This window comes from Triplophysa dalaica, chromosome 4 (assembly GCF_015846415.1).
Source record: "Triplophysa dalaica isolate WHDGS20190420 chromosome 4, ASM1584641v1, whole genome shotgun sequence".
In the NCBI taxonomy this organism is placed as follows: domain Eukaryota; kingdom Metazoa; phylum Chordata; class Actinopteri; order Cypriniformes; family Nemacheilidae; genus Triplophysa; species Triplophysa dalaica.
The window spans coordinates 23,816,233-23,832,187 of NC_079545.1; the positions used below are offsets into that span (position 1 = coordinate 23,816,233).

Consider the following 15,955-nt stretch of genomic DNA (forward strand, 5'->3'; position numbering starts at 1 on the left):
TGTGTGTGCGATTTGTTTATACGTGTGTTGTTTATCATACAGTAAATGGTTGTGTGTATCTGCTTCAGAACATTCACCTTGTGAATATGGGAGAATGTTCTTCTCTCTTGTTTCATCACAACAGAAAGGACTTCTTTTGCTCTTGTTTACCTGATGTGTTTTCTCTCAAAGTCAAAGCCATTCTTCTTCCACAAATAAATCTTTACCAAAACATGTCTAGAACATAAAGCAACATACTTGTTTTTTGTTTGTTTGTGAGAATTGACAGATGTGTGACCTTGTTGATTCTGAACAGATTATTGACTTCTTCCTCTTAAGGTTGCCATGACTCCTGTTTGTCGTGCCAGGGGGCGGGGCCTCAGGATTGTTTGACATGTTCAGACCCCTCTCACTTATTGAAGGATGGATTGTGTGTTACAGACTGTGGCCCTGGCTACTACGCTAGTCAAGGCAGCTGTTATGGTATGATAGGAACAATTTTTATCAGCACATTCTTTGTGTGTCTATGTTTTTGTTTGGTCATTAATGTTTCCATATAATGTCATTTTAAATGTAGGATGTCTTATATATTGCACTCTATAATACTATCTATTATTAACAAAAATATATATATTTTTTCGTTAAATATATATGAAGAATAAAAAAATATATTTATGTATAAACATATATATATATATATATATAGTAAATTATATATAAAGTATAACAATTGTATGATAGTTTTGTTACAAGTCAAATTTCAACATTTAATGCCATTTTTTGCCCATTTCTTGGCCCTAGCACTTTCGGTTAAATCTTAGAATAGTTGTTGGTTGTTATAGTTCTCGAGGCAAGATCACGCTCTATAAATTTCACCAGGAAGATATTTAAGCTTCAACCAGACATCACTTCTACAAATGCAGAATAACACTCTAAGTGTTCTTTCTGGAGTGGGAGAAATTTACAGCTACCACAGAGGCAGCTTGTCTATTTATCATAAGTGAGAATTGTGTTGAGGGATGCTGCGCATGTCTTTATTGAGTTTTTCGGTTTCTAACTATAAGCAAAAATAGCTTATGAGTCGAGCTGTTTATATAATGCATTGGCATGCTAATTTCAGTTAGTCCTGAGGCCTTTCTGCGATCGTTTATTTGTTCCGGCACGAATGCTTTTGTTACTGCTATTTGATTAGCGTTTATTAGACATGAAGAGTTTTTTAATGTCGTTTCAGATCTTTAACAAACTTTAGTTTTGTTTGTTATATATGCTATTTTGTTTCATTATTAAATCCCCATGAAGTAGTGGGTTACGGTGCATTTAACATTTAAAGGCGTTGTTAGTCATGACATGAAGTTTCGAAGCAGGGCTTATTCCTTTTATAAAACGGTTATTCCATATTCATAGCAAAGCTAAGCAACAGAGACGCAACAACAGTGGCACAGTGATACATAGACAATTTAATGCAGTCAGCAGTTACAAATTGGGTATTTTATAACGGCTTAGAACGCTGCTCAACCAATCAAAATCAAGGATTTATAATTTATTACATAATATACTTTAATATAATTTCTTGTTATAGCTTGTGACCCTTCTTGTGCGACCTGTCAACCTGGCAGTCCTCGCTGCATGACCTGCCCATCAGAACATGCATTGCATCATGGGAAATGTGTACAACAGTGTCCACCACAGTATTACGAGGACAACCATGGCCATTGCCAAGGTAAAAAGTGATTGTTTACAAAAAGTGATTGTTTAACATCCATGTACAGTACTTTATATTTACTGAAAACTAAAAACATAATGAAAAGTCTTTAATAACTTATATGGTTCTGTTATATTACCTACATTTTTTTTTTAGAAAAAGTATGCGTACATAAAAAAGTGGCATATGTGGCTTTGATACATTCGATTCATGTGCAATGATCATATAAAGAAATATATTTATACTAGGGGTGTCACAATATACAGCAGTGCAATAACAGTGATATTAAAAACCTATGATTATCGACAATAATTAATTTTAAACGTTCCTTGAAATTGCAAAATATTCAGCACCCATTATAATTTTTGGCATTTTTCAGTAAAAATGGTTACAAACACTCTCTCTGCCTCCCTACATAAAATATTTGAGTGTGATTTATTAACCAAATAACAGCCAAAACACAAAATAAACCAAATCAAAAATGAATTTCACAGGAGGCATCATTAAGTTCTTTAAAAAAAATCAATAACATTGTAAACAAAATTGGCCACGATAACTGTGTAGTGAAAATATCTGATATTGAATTTAGTTAATCCCAATTTTAACATCTCTTGAGTATATTTGAAGTAATTGCGTAATCTTGAAAAGTGGCAGAATGTAGCAAAAGTATCACAGAGCCAAAACTTAAGACATTTTGAATTCCTTTCCTGAACTTTGTCCCTACTTTATTTCTTTCAGCATGCCACAGTTTGTGTGCATCCTGCTCAGGTCCCACTGTGTCTCAGTGCATCTCTTGCCCAAGATCTCTCTTCCTGAACCAAGGCCAGTGTGTGGAGTCCTGTGGAGAGGGCCTGTTCTCCAGGGACGGCCACTGTCACAGTATGACTACATTTTTACACCTCTGATATTACTCAGTTATTCCACGATATTGTGGAAAATGGATAAACCACACTGTACTATCCTAAAGATTACTATTAATTAAAATTTGAAATTGAAGACTGATTTGGTCTGATTGAAAATAAGTGACATTCAACATTAAGATACTGTATGCATTGTTAGTACCATGGGCTCCCAGTAAATAAATGAAAGAGAAAGAGAAAGAAAGGAGGGATAAATGGATCTACTGAGGTTTAGAGGTACACTGCAAAAAATGGCTTTCTTACTTCTTGTTTTCCAGTAAAAATATCTAAACATTCTTGAATCGAGAAGCATTTCTTGATGAGCAAACTGACCTAAGAAAATAAGTCTTGTTTTCAGTCAAAAAATAAGAAATTTCAGTGAATTTGTGCTTAAAAGAAGCAAAAAAAATACCAACGGGGTAAGAAAAATAATCTTGAATTGTGTAGGGGTTACTAAGAAGGGTTGTAACCCTTGATTCAAGATTATTTTTCTTACCTCATTTTGCTTGTTTTTAGTAAAAAATATGAAATTTCAGTGAATTTGTCCTTAAAACAAGACTTATTTTGACTTATTTTGCTCATCGAGAAAATGCTTCTTGATTCAAGAATTTGTTGACATTTTTACTGGAAAACAAGAAAAAAACGAAGTAAGAAAGTCATTTTTTCCAGTCTATGGATGGAAAGAAGTAAAACAGATGCTGTGTGGTGCCTATAAAGGATTATCATAAAGAATTATCATAACCGAACACATAATACATTAATATTACATCATACAATGCTGTCGGATAGCATTTGTCAGAAATGAACCCCAGTTAGCTTCTACGAGCACTTTGGTGGAATGTGCCTGAAGGTCCTCCAAGAAGGTTGTCTGTTGAATTACTGCGATGCTGAATAGCATAATTGCAGATCACGTATAGTAAAGTTCATAAAGATATACCCCGTACACGTGGGTTGAGTGTTTTTTGTTTTTTATCTTACCTGTGGCACTAATGGACTAGCTGTCCCCTTCCCCAGTACATCAATCAGTGCAGCATTGCGGGATAGAGAGTGTGCGCCCCGAATACAGATAACCTTCTCTGGAGGTTCTGTGTGTAGATACAGATTATTAGTTCATAGGAGACTTCAAAAGGAACTCTCTAAAGCCTCACCAGGGAGCAATGGACTCAGCCCAATGGACCTTCCCTAATGGTGCCAACAATAGAAATAGAAAGGACATTATTAAATGCATGTTTTGCTAGTTTGATTTTCAACAACGTTTTAAGAAAGTCTCAAACATGTTGGTTTAACAAATTGATTCTGTTATAAATGTTCTGTTGGCATCTTGCATCTTGTTTTTATCTCAGCACATGTTCTCTCTCTGTGCAGGGTGCCATGTGTCCTGCAGGGCGTGTGTGGGCCCTGATTCCTCAGACTGCAAATGCTGTGTCAAACAAGAGCAGGTTCTGCAACCACAAAATGAAGACGTCTCTCACGGGTCCTGTCAGTCTGCCTGCAGGCCACAGCATTACATTGACCCAGATCTGACCTGCAGAGGTGAGCAAACAAGATATGAAAATGGTAATACACACATGCACGTATCTCCAGATCCTCAGTAGCTCCCAGATTATAACAGATAAAATTCCAAGATAATAGGTGTACTCTGCATGCTCTCCTGTTGAAAGACACACCACTTAATCCTTCAAGACTGAAAAGGTTTGAAGATTCTATAGGTAAAACCAGATATGCTAGGGTTGATGTGCGTGATGTTTAACACATTGTGGAAAATGGTATCTTTGAAATTGATAAGCCAAATCCGTGCAGAATGGAGCAGGGTCATTTTTTATAGGTTAGGAGAAAGCATTTAGTGTCGATGTCAACCAAAAAACAGCTACTCGTATTGAATATGTTTACATGGACAAACTGTGACTTCACCATCAATACTGCACCTCACTTTCAAAGCAACCGCATAACATTTACATTGGTATGCTTTTACAGTCGCAAAGAATAGACTCTGAGTTTCTATATTTATAACTTGGCCACATGCTGTGAGCTTTATAGAGAAAGAAATCTAGCACAAGTACTTGTCAGATGTTGTACATAAAACAGGAAGAAGGTCTATGAAATGGTGCAGATTACATTTTTCTAAAGCTGATGGGTTAGACTGGAAAAATGTTTCTGAATCAGATTTCTATATACAGTATATGTATATAAATATATATTAGGGTTGGGCAATGTTGCCCAGCTTCCAAATCATACTCAACCGCGGCTATGAGATGAGAATGTCATACTGTGGACTCGGCTGTCAACATTTGTCTTGGGAAGGTGCTGTACGCGTATGGAGACAAGATGTGCAGATGACCTTTTACCCCCCCAATGACGAAAGTTGCGTCATGCAGGGGAATCACGATGTCGGCCCAACATCGTGATGGCTGTAAGCCGTCGGCGATGAACGATGTAGTCAGCTATCCGCCCATATGGAAGGCGAATCCTGCCAAATTTAAATAAATAAATAAATAAAAGAATGAAATTGAAAACCAGATTATCAATTTCATTATACACAACTGGGCACATCATTATAAAATTGTTAATCTGGTTTTCATTTCCATCGTTTTATTTATTTATTTAAATTTGGCAGGAGTCGACTTCCATACGCCCAACCCTAGCTCAGTGGTAAGAGCATTGCGTTAACAACGTAAGGTTGTGGGTTCGATCCCAGGGATTGCACATACCTATGTATAAATGTATAGGATAATGAAATGTAAGTCGCTTTGGATAAAAGCGTCTGCCAAATGCATAAATGTAAATGTAATATCTATAAATATATATATCTGTGTTGCTGAAGATGGTGAGACAGTGTCCAGCTGACGGTTCATTACGTATGATGAAGCTCACTACTGTTGACAAGTCTTTCTTCAATGAAGTCTTTTGTGCTCAACCAGCATGCTGAGAGTCATGTTGAGAGTCCTCAGGGCTACTTGTCTGTAGTGCGTGTATGTGTTCATGTGCTGAATGATCAGATGTCATGTAGAGGAAATTCCATGTATATCCCTTTTTTTCATTTCTCTGGGTGTGTATGTTAGTCTGACTCAATCTATAAGGTGAAGATAAGCATAAATAATTATATGGAGTGCTGCTGTTGTTACCGTCTCATACACATTTTGCTTAACAGGAAATTTGTAAGTATTTTTGACATAGAAGTGAACATAAGCTAACAATGATCAATAACTCAGAATTTCTTTATTAATATATGTTAATATACAGTAAACAATATACAGCCACGAAAAAACTAAGAGACCATTCCAAATTTTCATTAAGTCAGCATTTCTAGATGTTTTGTGGTCATTTCAGTCGAGTGACTGCTGAATCTCAACAAAATCAAACCTCAGGAGTGACAGGAGTTTTCTGCAAATGAATGCAAATAGAAACAATATTTTTATCTGAAATATGGTAGAAATATTGTTAGTTCACAGAATGAAACAAAAATATTAATTTTAGCTAAACACATACTTATAAATAGTATGTTTTAAAATCTCTTTTATCCACGGCTGTATTTAATATAAATAAACACAATTTAATGTGAATTTAATAGATAAATGAACATATACCTTAGCTTAATGAATGAAATATATTTTTGGACTCGTTTATGATAACTAATGCATTAACAAATGATAAGTAATATTTTATAAATATTTATAAGAACTATTAAAACAAGTCCTGTCCTTGAAATCTTAACTTTTAAATTGGTAGAACCTTTAAAATGACTTACCTTTCTCCATTTATATCCCCCATAAAAATAACATTACTATTTCATTTTATTACCATGATTATTTTAGATAAAAAAATGAATGTCAGAATAATTGTATAGTACCTCTTTTCAGTATTTTTCCCTAAACTTTTTAAAGAATGAAACAATATGGTTTCTAATCGATTAAGAGAGCATTAAAGAGTTCAATCTATTACTGCCAATGCCCAACTCAAAGACTGATGTAGCTTTCTTATCTCCCTGACTTTCTTTCACAGCACACCCCAAAGGGCTTAAATGCCATTTGAACGAATAATGAGCAATATTTAAAGCCTTCAGACATGTTTATTGGATACCTAAATTCTATTAAAATACGGCTTAGTTCTGTCTTTTAAAGAATACAGATAGGCTCTGATAGCATCTTGTATGCCTACTGTTCTTCTTAAGGCAACGTACTCAATTATGTGGATATAAAAAGTAAGCCTGTATGTGTCGATCAATGATAAAACTTGCCAAAACAGACAAATCATGTTAAGACAATGCTAACTTTGTGTTGTATGTATGTGTCTGCTAAACATCTCTCTCATGTTATAAGGTTGGTGGTGGGGACGAGTCCAGACTTCACCCCTGGTGAAAAGCTGTCATTTTTGAGTGCTGATTTCATTCAGCTGCGTTCACACTTCTTGACTCTCTGGCTGACAGGCGTTTTAGAGGAAATACTTTCAGTTTGCTATGAAGATTGAGATTAAGAATAGTATTTTATCATCATATCATTGTTTTGATGAGTCTGAATATTCTTCAGATTCATATTTAGTGTAAGATTTTTAGTTGTTTTATATGTTTTAAATGTATATATTTAAATAGTTTATTATCGCTTATTATTATTGCTTATTTTCGTTTAATGGCAAGAATCAGTGTACATATTCTCAAACATGATCCCTTTCTCTTCTCTCACAGCGTGTCACACCTCATGTTCGGACTGCACTGGAGGAAATTTCCAGAACTGCACTTCCTGTCTACTTCGCAGTGTTCTCCACCAAGAGCAGTGTATCAATAAATGTCCCCATGGTTTCTATGTCCAAGATCAGACATGCCAAGGTTTTTTTTTGGCACCTCCAAAAGCCCTATTGTACCTAATAAAATCAAATCTGATAGATTTGTTATAAATTGGGGTTGGCTGTTGGATTTATGGCTCTAAAACCCTTATTCTTTGTCTCTATTTTCAGCATGTCACCCATCATGTAAGGAGTGCACAGGCCCGTCCAAGGCAGACTGTTCTGCCTGTCCGGCACATGCCAGTCTTCATAACAGATATTGTCGAACCAGCTGCCCTGAGGGCCAGTACCTGAATGCTGTGGGCTACTGCAGTGGTGAGTGAAAATCGGCTTTCCAAACCATCATAACATAGCTTAACCGCTTCCAAGAGACACCTTTGTTCCCATATCATTCCTTATGCTTCAATGTAAGGTGTCAAATGACCACGTATAGCCCCCGAGGGGATTTAGTGTTCAAAGATATTTTCAGGTACTGTGGAAGAGTCTATGCCAAGAGCAGAAAGAGGAGAATATGACAATTCTTTTGTAGAATGGGCTTTAAAGGAACAATTCACCAAAAAATGGAAACTCTTTCTACATTTACTCACCCTCAAGCTGTTACAAATCTGTATTCATTTCTTTATTCTGATGAACACAGAGAAATATATTTGGAAAAATGCTTGTTAACAGTTCTTGGCCACCATTGACTATACCATAGTATGAAAGATTAAAACACAAAAGAAGATATTTTGAAGAATGGAGGAAAGTAAACATTCAAGGGCACTTTTGACTACCATTTTTTTTCCAACTATATGTTAAAAATATCGTTTTCGTGCAGGAACCACAAAACCAGATTTAGTCCTCACCATAAAAATTAGACAAACGAAGACGTTGAGTGCAGGTGGCCTGTCCTCAGCTCAACATGACTAATAAATGATGCCCGGTGGACCAGGGCTTTGGAGTAAATCTCATCTGTTTTATGTAATCTGCTTTCCTCTGTCCACCTTTGCTGATATAAGAGTTGAACAATCTACAAAATCATTAAATTCAAACTCTGGATCAGGTATCCTGGTTTCTCTACAATCAAATCTAATATGATCCGAGACTCAGTGCTGTTCACAGAACAGCGGAGATTTAGTCCTTATGGACAACAGGCTTTAATAAAAAAAGTATGTCTCCATGTTTTTCTATGATGAACAGACATAAATACATTAGACAGATTGTTACTATTATTCCATGTCTTATATAACACTGCCCAGTGCCCAATATTCTTGTTTATATAGAGAAATGTTATGTAATCTTAAAAGAAAATAGTTTTAATTATTTGTAAACATCTGATGTCAGATTTGTTTAATTTTGAAGCTTTGTATCATGATGTTTTGGAGATTACTTGTGAGATTGACATAGCTTTTAAATTGTAGTTCACTTTCAGTTGGTCTCTGGAAGTTGTGTCGAGAGACAGACTGGGGTCTGATCTTGACTACCTATCATCTCCGAGAGGAATTAAAAAAAAACGAAGAACTTTGCGAATGGCATGTGCACGCCAGTCTCTGCCCTGTGCATACGGGTATAAAAGGAGATGGCGGTACCCATTCATTCATCCTTTTGTTGTTCAGAACCTGCATGTATGGATGTCAGGCAACTATTCCCTTTGTGAAAATGAATGCACTGCTGGACTTAAGACGCGTGCAGCAGAACTCCCCCTGTGTCTGAGCGGACATCCCCTGGGAGTTTCAGAAGTGAGCCATGAAGCATCTAAAAAAGCAAATTTCTCACAGTTATGGGCATGTCTCGCAGCTGTGTTCTTGTTTGTGACAGACTCATCCCTGAGTCCGACAGAGGTTGCTTGCCTCAACCACGTCTGCTTCTCGAGCGAGTTCGCAGCTTGGGCGAGGTCGACTGTTTCAGCGAGCAATGGGGTGATTTGGTTGGCACGCTCACCTGATGTCCCCGATGGGTGGAGAACCGTCCCTTAGCGGGCAGACTCAACGGATGGATGAGGATGAACTTTCTGTCATTGCATCGAACAGCGACCTTCTGACATCGGATGCGGAAGACCCCTTGGAGCTCCCGCCCCCGGGCAGTAGAGCCCAAGACGAGGTCCACGCTGCGATGTCGGCCATGCTTGCCTGCATTCTGGTTCTTGTTGTCGGAGCAAGGTGAAAAGCCAGGCTCTGCCCCGGTTCCATTTTTTATGGAAGTGCATGGGGAGTACACTGCTGCGGGTCAAGATGCTTCCGCCCTCCATGGCGGTCCTTCAGGTTTTTCAGGGAAAGGCTTCGAAAGACTTGGATGATTGGAAAACCGATCCGCTCCCATGCGAGCTGCGCACCACCACTGACCCGCACCCCGAGCAACGAAGGCCACGGCGAATGCCCTGGGTCGGATGATGTCCACGTTATTGGTCCAGGAAAGACATCTGTGGCACAACCTTGCGGAGGCCCGCCAAAGCCCAGTCTGTCTCTCAACAGAACATCTTGTTCCTTTATCAGGGAACAAAGGTTGCAGTCCTTACCGAGACCTTTTGGGGTTGATATTGTAATAGATCAGGTCGATGGTTGAATGTGTTTTCCCTGCCTGTTATAAAGGTGTTGGTGGTGGAATAAGACTATGACATTGAAGCCTAAAAATATAATTGCATTATCATAACACCTTAATGTTCAGTGGCTGGATTCGATAGGACTTGTTAAAGTGACAGTACACCCAAAAATGATCTTTTCAAGCCTGTATGAGTTTCTTTCTTTTGCAAAACACAAAAGAAGAAATTGTGAACAAGTTAGTAAACGAACAACGCCAATTTCCATTGGCTTCCATTGGTTTTGTGTGCATACAATAGAAGTGAATTATTACCGCTGTTGCTTGTTTACGAACATTCTTCAAAATATCATCTTACGTGTTCTGCAGAAGTACATCACTCATACAAGTTTGAATTGACAAAAGGGTGAGTAAATGTCAGAATTTTCATTTTTGGGTGAACTATCACTTTAAATTCATCATAATGAAATACATATCAGTTATGTTTTCTGTGTGAGAAATTATATAAAGAGCGTATCATGATGTATGACAGACAATAATAAAAACAAATCCTTTATAAAGAATGAAATTTATCTTTAATGCAGAGAATATGTTTCTCTTTGTTTGGATATTCTCATGTGGCCTCAGATTGGTTGAAACTTAATCCCTTTACTATCAGCACCCTCAGCGTGTCCGTGGCAGTGGAGCCAGTGTACTCCCATAGCTGATACGCAGTGAGAAAAGATATAGAGATGAAAAGCGTGTTTTCTTTTACACCTTTAGAAACTTTGTGATAAGAATCTGAATTTCGTCCGATTTATTTCCTCTATCTCATCTCTGTGTTCTTATTTCGGTTTAGAGTGTCCTACGAATGAATTATAGAATATAGCACCTCATGATTACCATTCGTGAAGGCTATTTCATGCTTAATTATATGTGCTCTCTCTCTCTCTCTCTCTCTCTCTCTCTCTCTCTCTCTCTCTCTCTCTCTCTCTCTCTCTCTCTCTCTCTCTCTCTCTGTCTGTCTCTCTCTCTCTCTCTCTCTCTCTCTGTCTGTCTCTCTCTCTCTCTCTCTCTCTCTCTCTCTCTCTCTGTCTGTCTCTCTCTCTCTCTCTCTCTCTCTCTGTCTGTCTGTCTCTCTCTCTCTCTCTCTCTCTCTCTCTCTCTTTCAGAGTGTGAGGAGGGATGTCAGCGGTGTGTTGCAGATCTGCAGACCGGTTTTGGTACGGTGTGTTTGTGGTGTAAGGTTCCAAGAATGTTGCTCCTGGGAGATCACTGTGTTCCGCAGTGCCCATCCAAATACTACCAGAGACACGGAGCCTGCAAAAGTAAGTGTGAAAAAAAAAAAAAAAGAGAAATACATGACTATGATAAAACATAATACAATACTAAAATATACAGAATGTGTACAGTATATGAGAGGAAATTTAAAAATGATTTACAACATCATAAAGACTTTTGAACACCATGCAAAAAACGTGCATGTTTGTTTCTCCTCATTGCCCCTCTAAAACGCGCAGATTTTTAAACAGCTCATAGCTCTGAAAAGCGAGGTGTGCCGTGATTGGCCAGTTAACCAGTGTGTAGTGATTGGTCGCGTACTGCAAGCCTGTGACGGAAATCTAACACCTCTTACCATATTAGGACCATCAATTGTACTGTCTGTTTATATCCCATTCCCGTTGTCATTCTACTTGATCTGTCAGTGTAATGCAGAACTTGTGTTACTGCAGTCTCTGTTTTCATAATTCTGATGCAATTACCTGTGATGTTTTGAAAGTGATTCCTCCGCTGACAGCGTAGATGAGACACTGCATTTATTTTTATAAGGGTGTGTGATGTAGAGCACGACTTTAATGTGAAATTTTTTATGACGTTGATGTGATCTATAAAATCTTATGACCTTCTTTAAATGGTTGCATGAATGTCCGCAGATGTGTTTATAAGCGAGTGTGTGTAGGCTGTACATTTTACATTGTGTGTATAAATACACCACTCAACAAGTCATTTTGAGGGTATGAAGAGGGTATGATTATATTCCACCCCAGTTTTATATTGTTTATGTCCCTTTGACAAAGTTATATATTCATTTGTATTTATTCTTACTGCCGTTCTCCAGAATGTCACTCTTCCTGTGAGGAGTGTGGTGGGGATGGTCCTCTCTCCTGTACTTCCTGTTTGGCCCCTGCTGTTCTGGTCCCGTCAGGTTTTTGCAGCACTCGCTGTCCATCTGGATATTACGCTGATGAAGACGGAGTGTGCCAAAGTGAGTACATCTTCGTAGTAGTGCTGTTTACCTCATTGCACCTTAATTGACTGTAAACTCTTTTACAATATTCCGCCATCTGACCTCTGCTTTCTATATTTATATAGATTCATAATCTGTCTGTTATTTATATGGTCTATCTATCTGTCGTTCTTTCTAGGTATATAAACGTGAACTTTTAACTGTTGATTATTTGGTTATTGTTACAGTGTGTGACAGTCAGTGTCTGAGCTGTGAAATGCCTGGTGTGTGTACGTCGTGTAGAGATCCAGCTAAAGTGCTTCTCTTTGGAGAGTGTCAGTATGAGAGCTGCGCACATCAGTATTATCTCAACACAACCACACGCGTGTGCAGAGGTAAGTCTCAGCATGGTTGTGCTGCCCTACTTCTGTCAAACCATGTGAAAGGATAATAATAACATCAGATGTTGTATATTTGAATTGTGTGCGTGTTGTATTGCTTATTTTTGCCTTTTAAACATTGTAATATTAATGTCTATCAAACATTATATATCAAAATTACATAATATCAATCTTGTTTTTTGAGACATCTAGTTAAAGGCATAGTTCACCCAAAAATTAAAATTTTGTCATCGTTTACTCACCCTCAGTACGTTCTAAACCATTATAAATGTCTTTGTTCTGCTAAACACGAAGGAAGATATTTGGAAGAATGTCAGTAACCAAACAGATCTCATTCCCCATTTTCATTTATGCATTTGGCAGACGCTTTTATCCAAAGCGACTTACATTGCAGTGTACTACATTTTGCTTCTCACTATGTGCAATCCCCTGCGATCGAACCCACGACATTGGCGTTGCTAGTGCCATCCTCTAACCATTGAGCCACAGGAAAGCATTTACTGTCATAAATACTATGGGAGTCAATTTGGTCTGTTAACTGACAATCTCCCTTCATGTTTATCAGAACAAAGACATTTATTCAGGTTTGAAACAATCTGAGGGTGCCTAAATGATGAAAGAAATTTCATTTTTGAGTGAACTATGCCTTTAAATTTGTTTTGTTTAAAGGAAAAAAAAATTTCACCAATTATTTGTATTGTGAGCCAGAAAGAGACCTTACACAACACCAAATAGCTGGTAAAAAATATGCGTTCTTTAAGTAATTATGAGGCTGAAGTATCTCATGAAATAGCATCATTAAAACACCAGGGTGAGTCTTTGCTAATAAGGTATGGGTTCATAGGTGTGCCCTTGAAGCATCATAGACCCCATACAGTGAGAACTTTCTATAATTTTGTTAGGATTTAAAGATTTAGATAAGGGAATAATAGGGAATAGAGATTAGTATTACTCTCTATTGATGTATGTGTGTATGCGTGCTTGTGTTTTTTTGTTTGTCTATCCTGTAATAACCTGTATATTGTAACACTTGCGATAATCTACATTGCAAAGACCAGCCAGTGGTCACTAAAAAAATGCAGAAATGATAGAAATACCATTAGGCTAATATAAAACAATAGATGATGTTTTATTAACAAGTTTCGGGGAGGATTACGTGCTGATGATTAACTCGGCTGGCTTTAGATAAGCAATCACAGTAATCATCCCATCAGCCCTATAATTAGTCAAGATGCTTACCTCTATTCTTTCAAATGTCTTGGGGCGGGTGCTCCGAGTTCGGGGAGAATCACCAAGCTTGGAGCCCTCTCACCGGGACAGCACGCCAAATACGCATACTATGCGTCCCACTTTATTATCTGCTAGGCGAACTCATGAAATGTCTATAGAAAGTCTGTAGTCCTGGTAAACAGTGTCATCACAAAGATACCAGTAATCTCATTTGCAAAAACATTATATGAATAAAGTAACTTTTTTTTCAAAAGAGCGTCTCTATAGTGCATTTATAAATAATTGAAATCTATGATATGTCTCAATATGCCTAGCGTTTTTATGCACGTGTGTGTGTTTGAGAATGTTGCAGAAGAAATGACCAGAAGGTTCAAGTGAGCAATAGATTATATGAATGCGTTATGTGAGTATTTAATGTTGTTTAGCCATGCAGTACGGTGTGTGGATGACGGTTACCTTGATAAGATTTGGAGAGAGCACTGAAATAATTGAGAATGTCGTTGTTTGCACCTCTATTGATAGGCGTGTAATAGGACTACATGGGCTGATTGGCATTTGGACAAATAAAATATGTTGGATTTAAAATGCAGCTGAGATTAAACTGAAGCAGAGTAAATATGGGTGTCACAGCTGTTTAAATTGGCTGTATTGTTAAATTAGTTTTTTTTTAGAATGTCTGTATGTTTTGACTCGGGTATATATTAAGCAAGGGAGGGGAGTGATTATGAGGTTATGTGACTAGAGGGCAGACAGAAAGACTTTGATGGGCCTTTTTAATAAGCTGAGCTGAATTCTACTGCTGTGTTATCAAATGGTAACGTTCTATTTAATAGATGATAAGAAGACTGAGGAGACGAACAGTTGCTCTCTTTTTCTCAGTCTCTCATTTATTACAGTATATATTAAGCACACACAGTATTGAAGAACCTCATACTTTCTTCTTTTTAGCCTCTTTTATTATACTCTTTATAATTTAGGTTTTGTAGATATTTTTTAGTCTACCTAATGTGGGGTTTTCACAAAATGTAAGTAATAAGTAAATGTGTTCAACACAATAAGACATTTAAGGCTATATTATATGGTGAATATATCCATTATTAACTGCGACACACAGCGGAGTGTCTGATACCCAGACAGTCGTGACATAGCCTCAAGTGTCTTACCTCATCTGAAGCTGGTGTGTCTGCACTTTCTGTATTATCCCTCAAGTTTCTACATTGCTTGGCAACTGCAAAAAAAACTGGAGTTAAGTTAATGAACTATATTACTAGATTGACCGATTGTTTATGGTGATTATTACCATATTAGCATTATCATTAATACAAGTGCTCTATAAAACTGGTGTTTTGTCCAACGTTGGAGGGAAAACCCCTTAAAAGAATTGTTCAATCAAAAATGTAAAAAATGACTTTCTTCCGCAGAACACTATAGAAGATATTTTGAAGAATGTCGATAGCCGAACAATGACGGTAGCCATTTACTTCTATTGTATCGACATAAAACCTATGCAAGTCAATGGGCACCGCCATTGTTCAGTTACCAACAAAAGTGAAATAGTAGTGGTTGCTTGTTGATTTTATGGAGTCACGCTTTTGGCTTGAACATGTATACAGTAGATGATTTGTGAGTTTTGTTGGAACAATTTCTATCAACATCTGAGCTGAAAAACTCTAAAAAGTGAAAATTTCATTTTGTGCTTTTAGTATTGTGGAAAATATCGATGTTCTGTGGCCAATTGCTTTATTCACTGTACATTGTTACAATGGTGAATATTCAGAAACTGCAGACAGTGATGTCAGTTTAATATTTACATACTGAATATTTGCATACTTATGATAAGGTTTTATCGCACATTACACCTTGTAGCCATTTGTATTATCTTCAAAAAGTGCAAATCTCATTTCTTTCATGCTCTCTGCTCTGAACAATGTGTCTGTTTTTTGTTTCGTTTTAATTGATCTTCTCTCTTCTTCAATCTCACTCCGCTTTTCTCAAATTTTCTTCTCAAATCTCTTCCACCCACCCTGTCTGTTTCTTTCTCCCACAGAATGTGACTGGAGCTGTAACGCCTGCCGCGGTCCCCTGCGTAGTGACTGTCTGCAGTGCATGGAGGGATATGTCCTGCAGGATGGCATTTGTGTGCCAGGCTGCTCACTGGGATACTACCAAGATGCTGAGAGATGTCTGAGTCAGTGATCAGAAATAAAAATAACCACCTTCATTATGAAAATGAGTTCAGCCAATCTAT

General features: G+C 37.5%; 1 protein-coding gene across 4 annotated transcripts in view; it reads left to right on the forward strand.

Moving 5' to 3' along the window:
* The window catches only part of LOC130419762 (extracellular matrix organizing protein FRAS1-like), a 107,508-nt gene that overhangs the window by 50,936 nt on the left and 40,617 nt on the right, over window positions 1-15,955 (forward strand). For all 4 annotated transcript variants that reach the window (XM_056746726.1, XM_056746725.1, XM_056746727.1 and 1 more), the window contains 10 exons: window positions 319-462; window positions 1,559-1,699; window positions 2,420-2,560; window positions 3,946-4,113; window positions 7,259-7,399; window positions 7,528-7,671; window positions 11,022-11,177; window positions 11,969-12,115; window positions 12,325-12,471; window positions 15,755-15,895. In XM_056746726.1, the coding sequence (XP_056602704.1) occupies window positions 319-462; window positions 1,559-1,699; window positions 2,420-2,560; window positions 3,946-4,113; window positions 7,259-7,399; window positions 7,528-7,671; window positions 11,022-11,177; window positions 11,969-12,115; window positions 12,325-12,471; window positions 15,755-15,895 (1,470 nt within the window). The remainder of the gene's footprint in view (window positions 1-318; window positions 463-1,558; window positions 1,700-2,419; window positions 2,561-3,945; window positions 4,114-7,258; window positions 7,400-7,527; window positions 7,672-11,021; window positions 11,178-11,968; window positions 12,116-12,324; window positions 12,472-15,754; window positions 15,896-15,955) is intronic.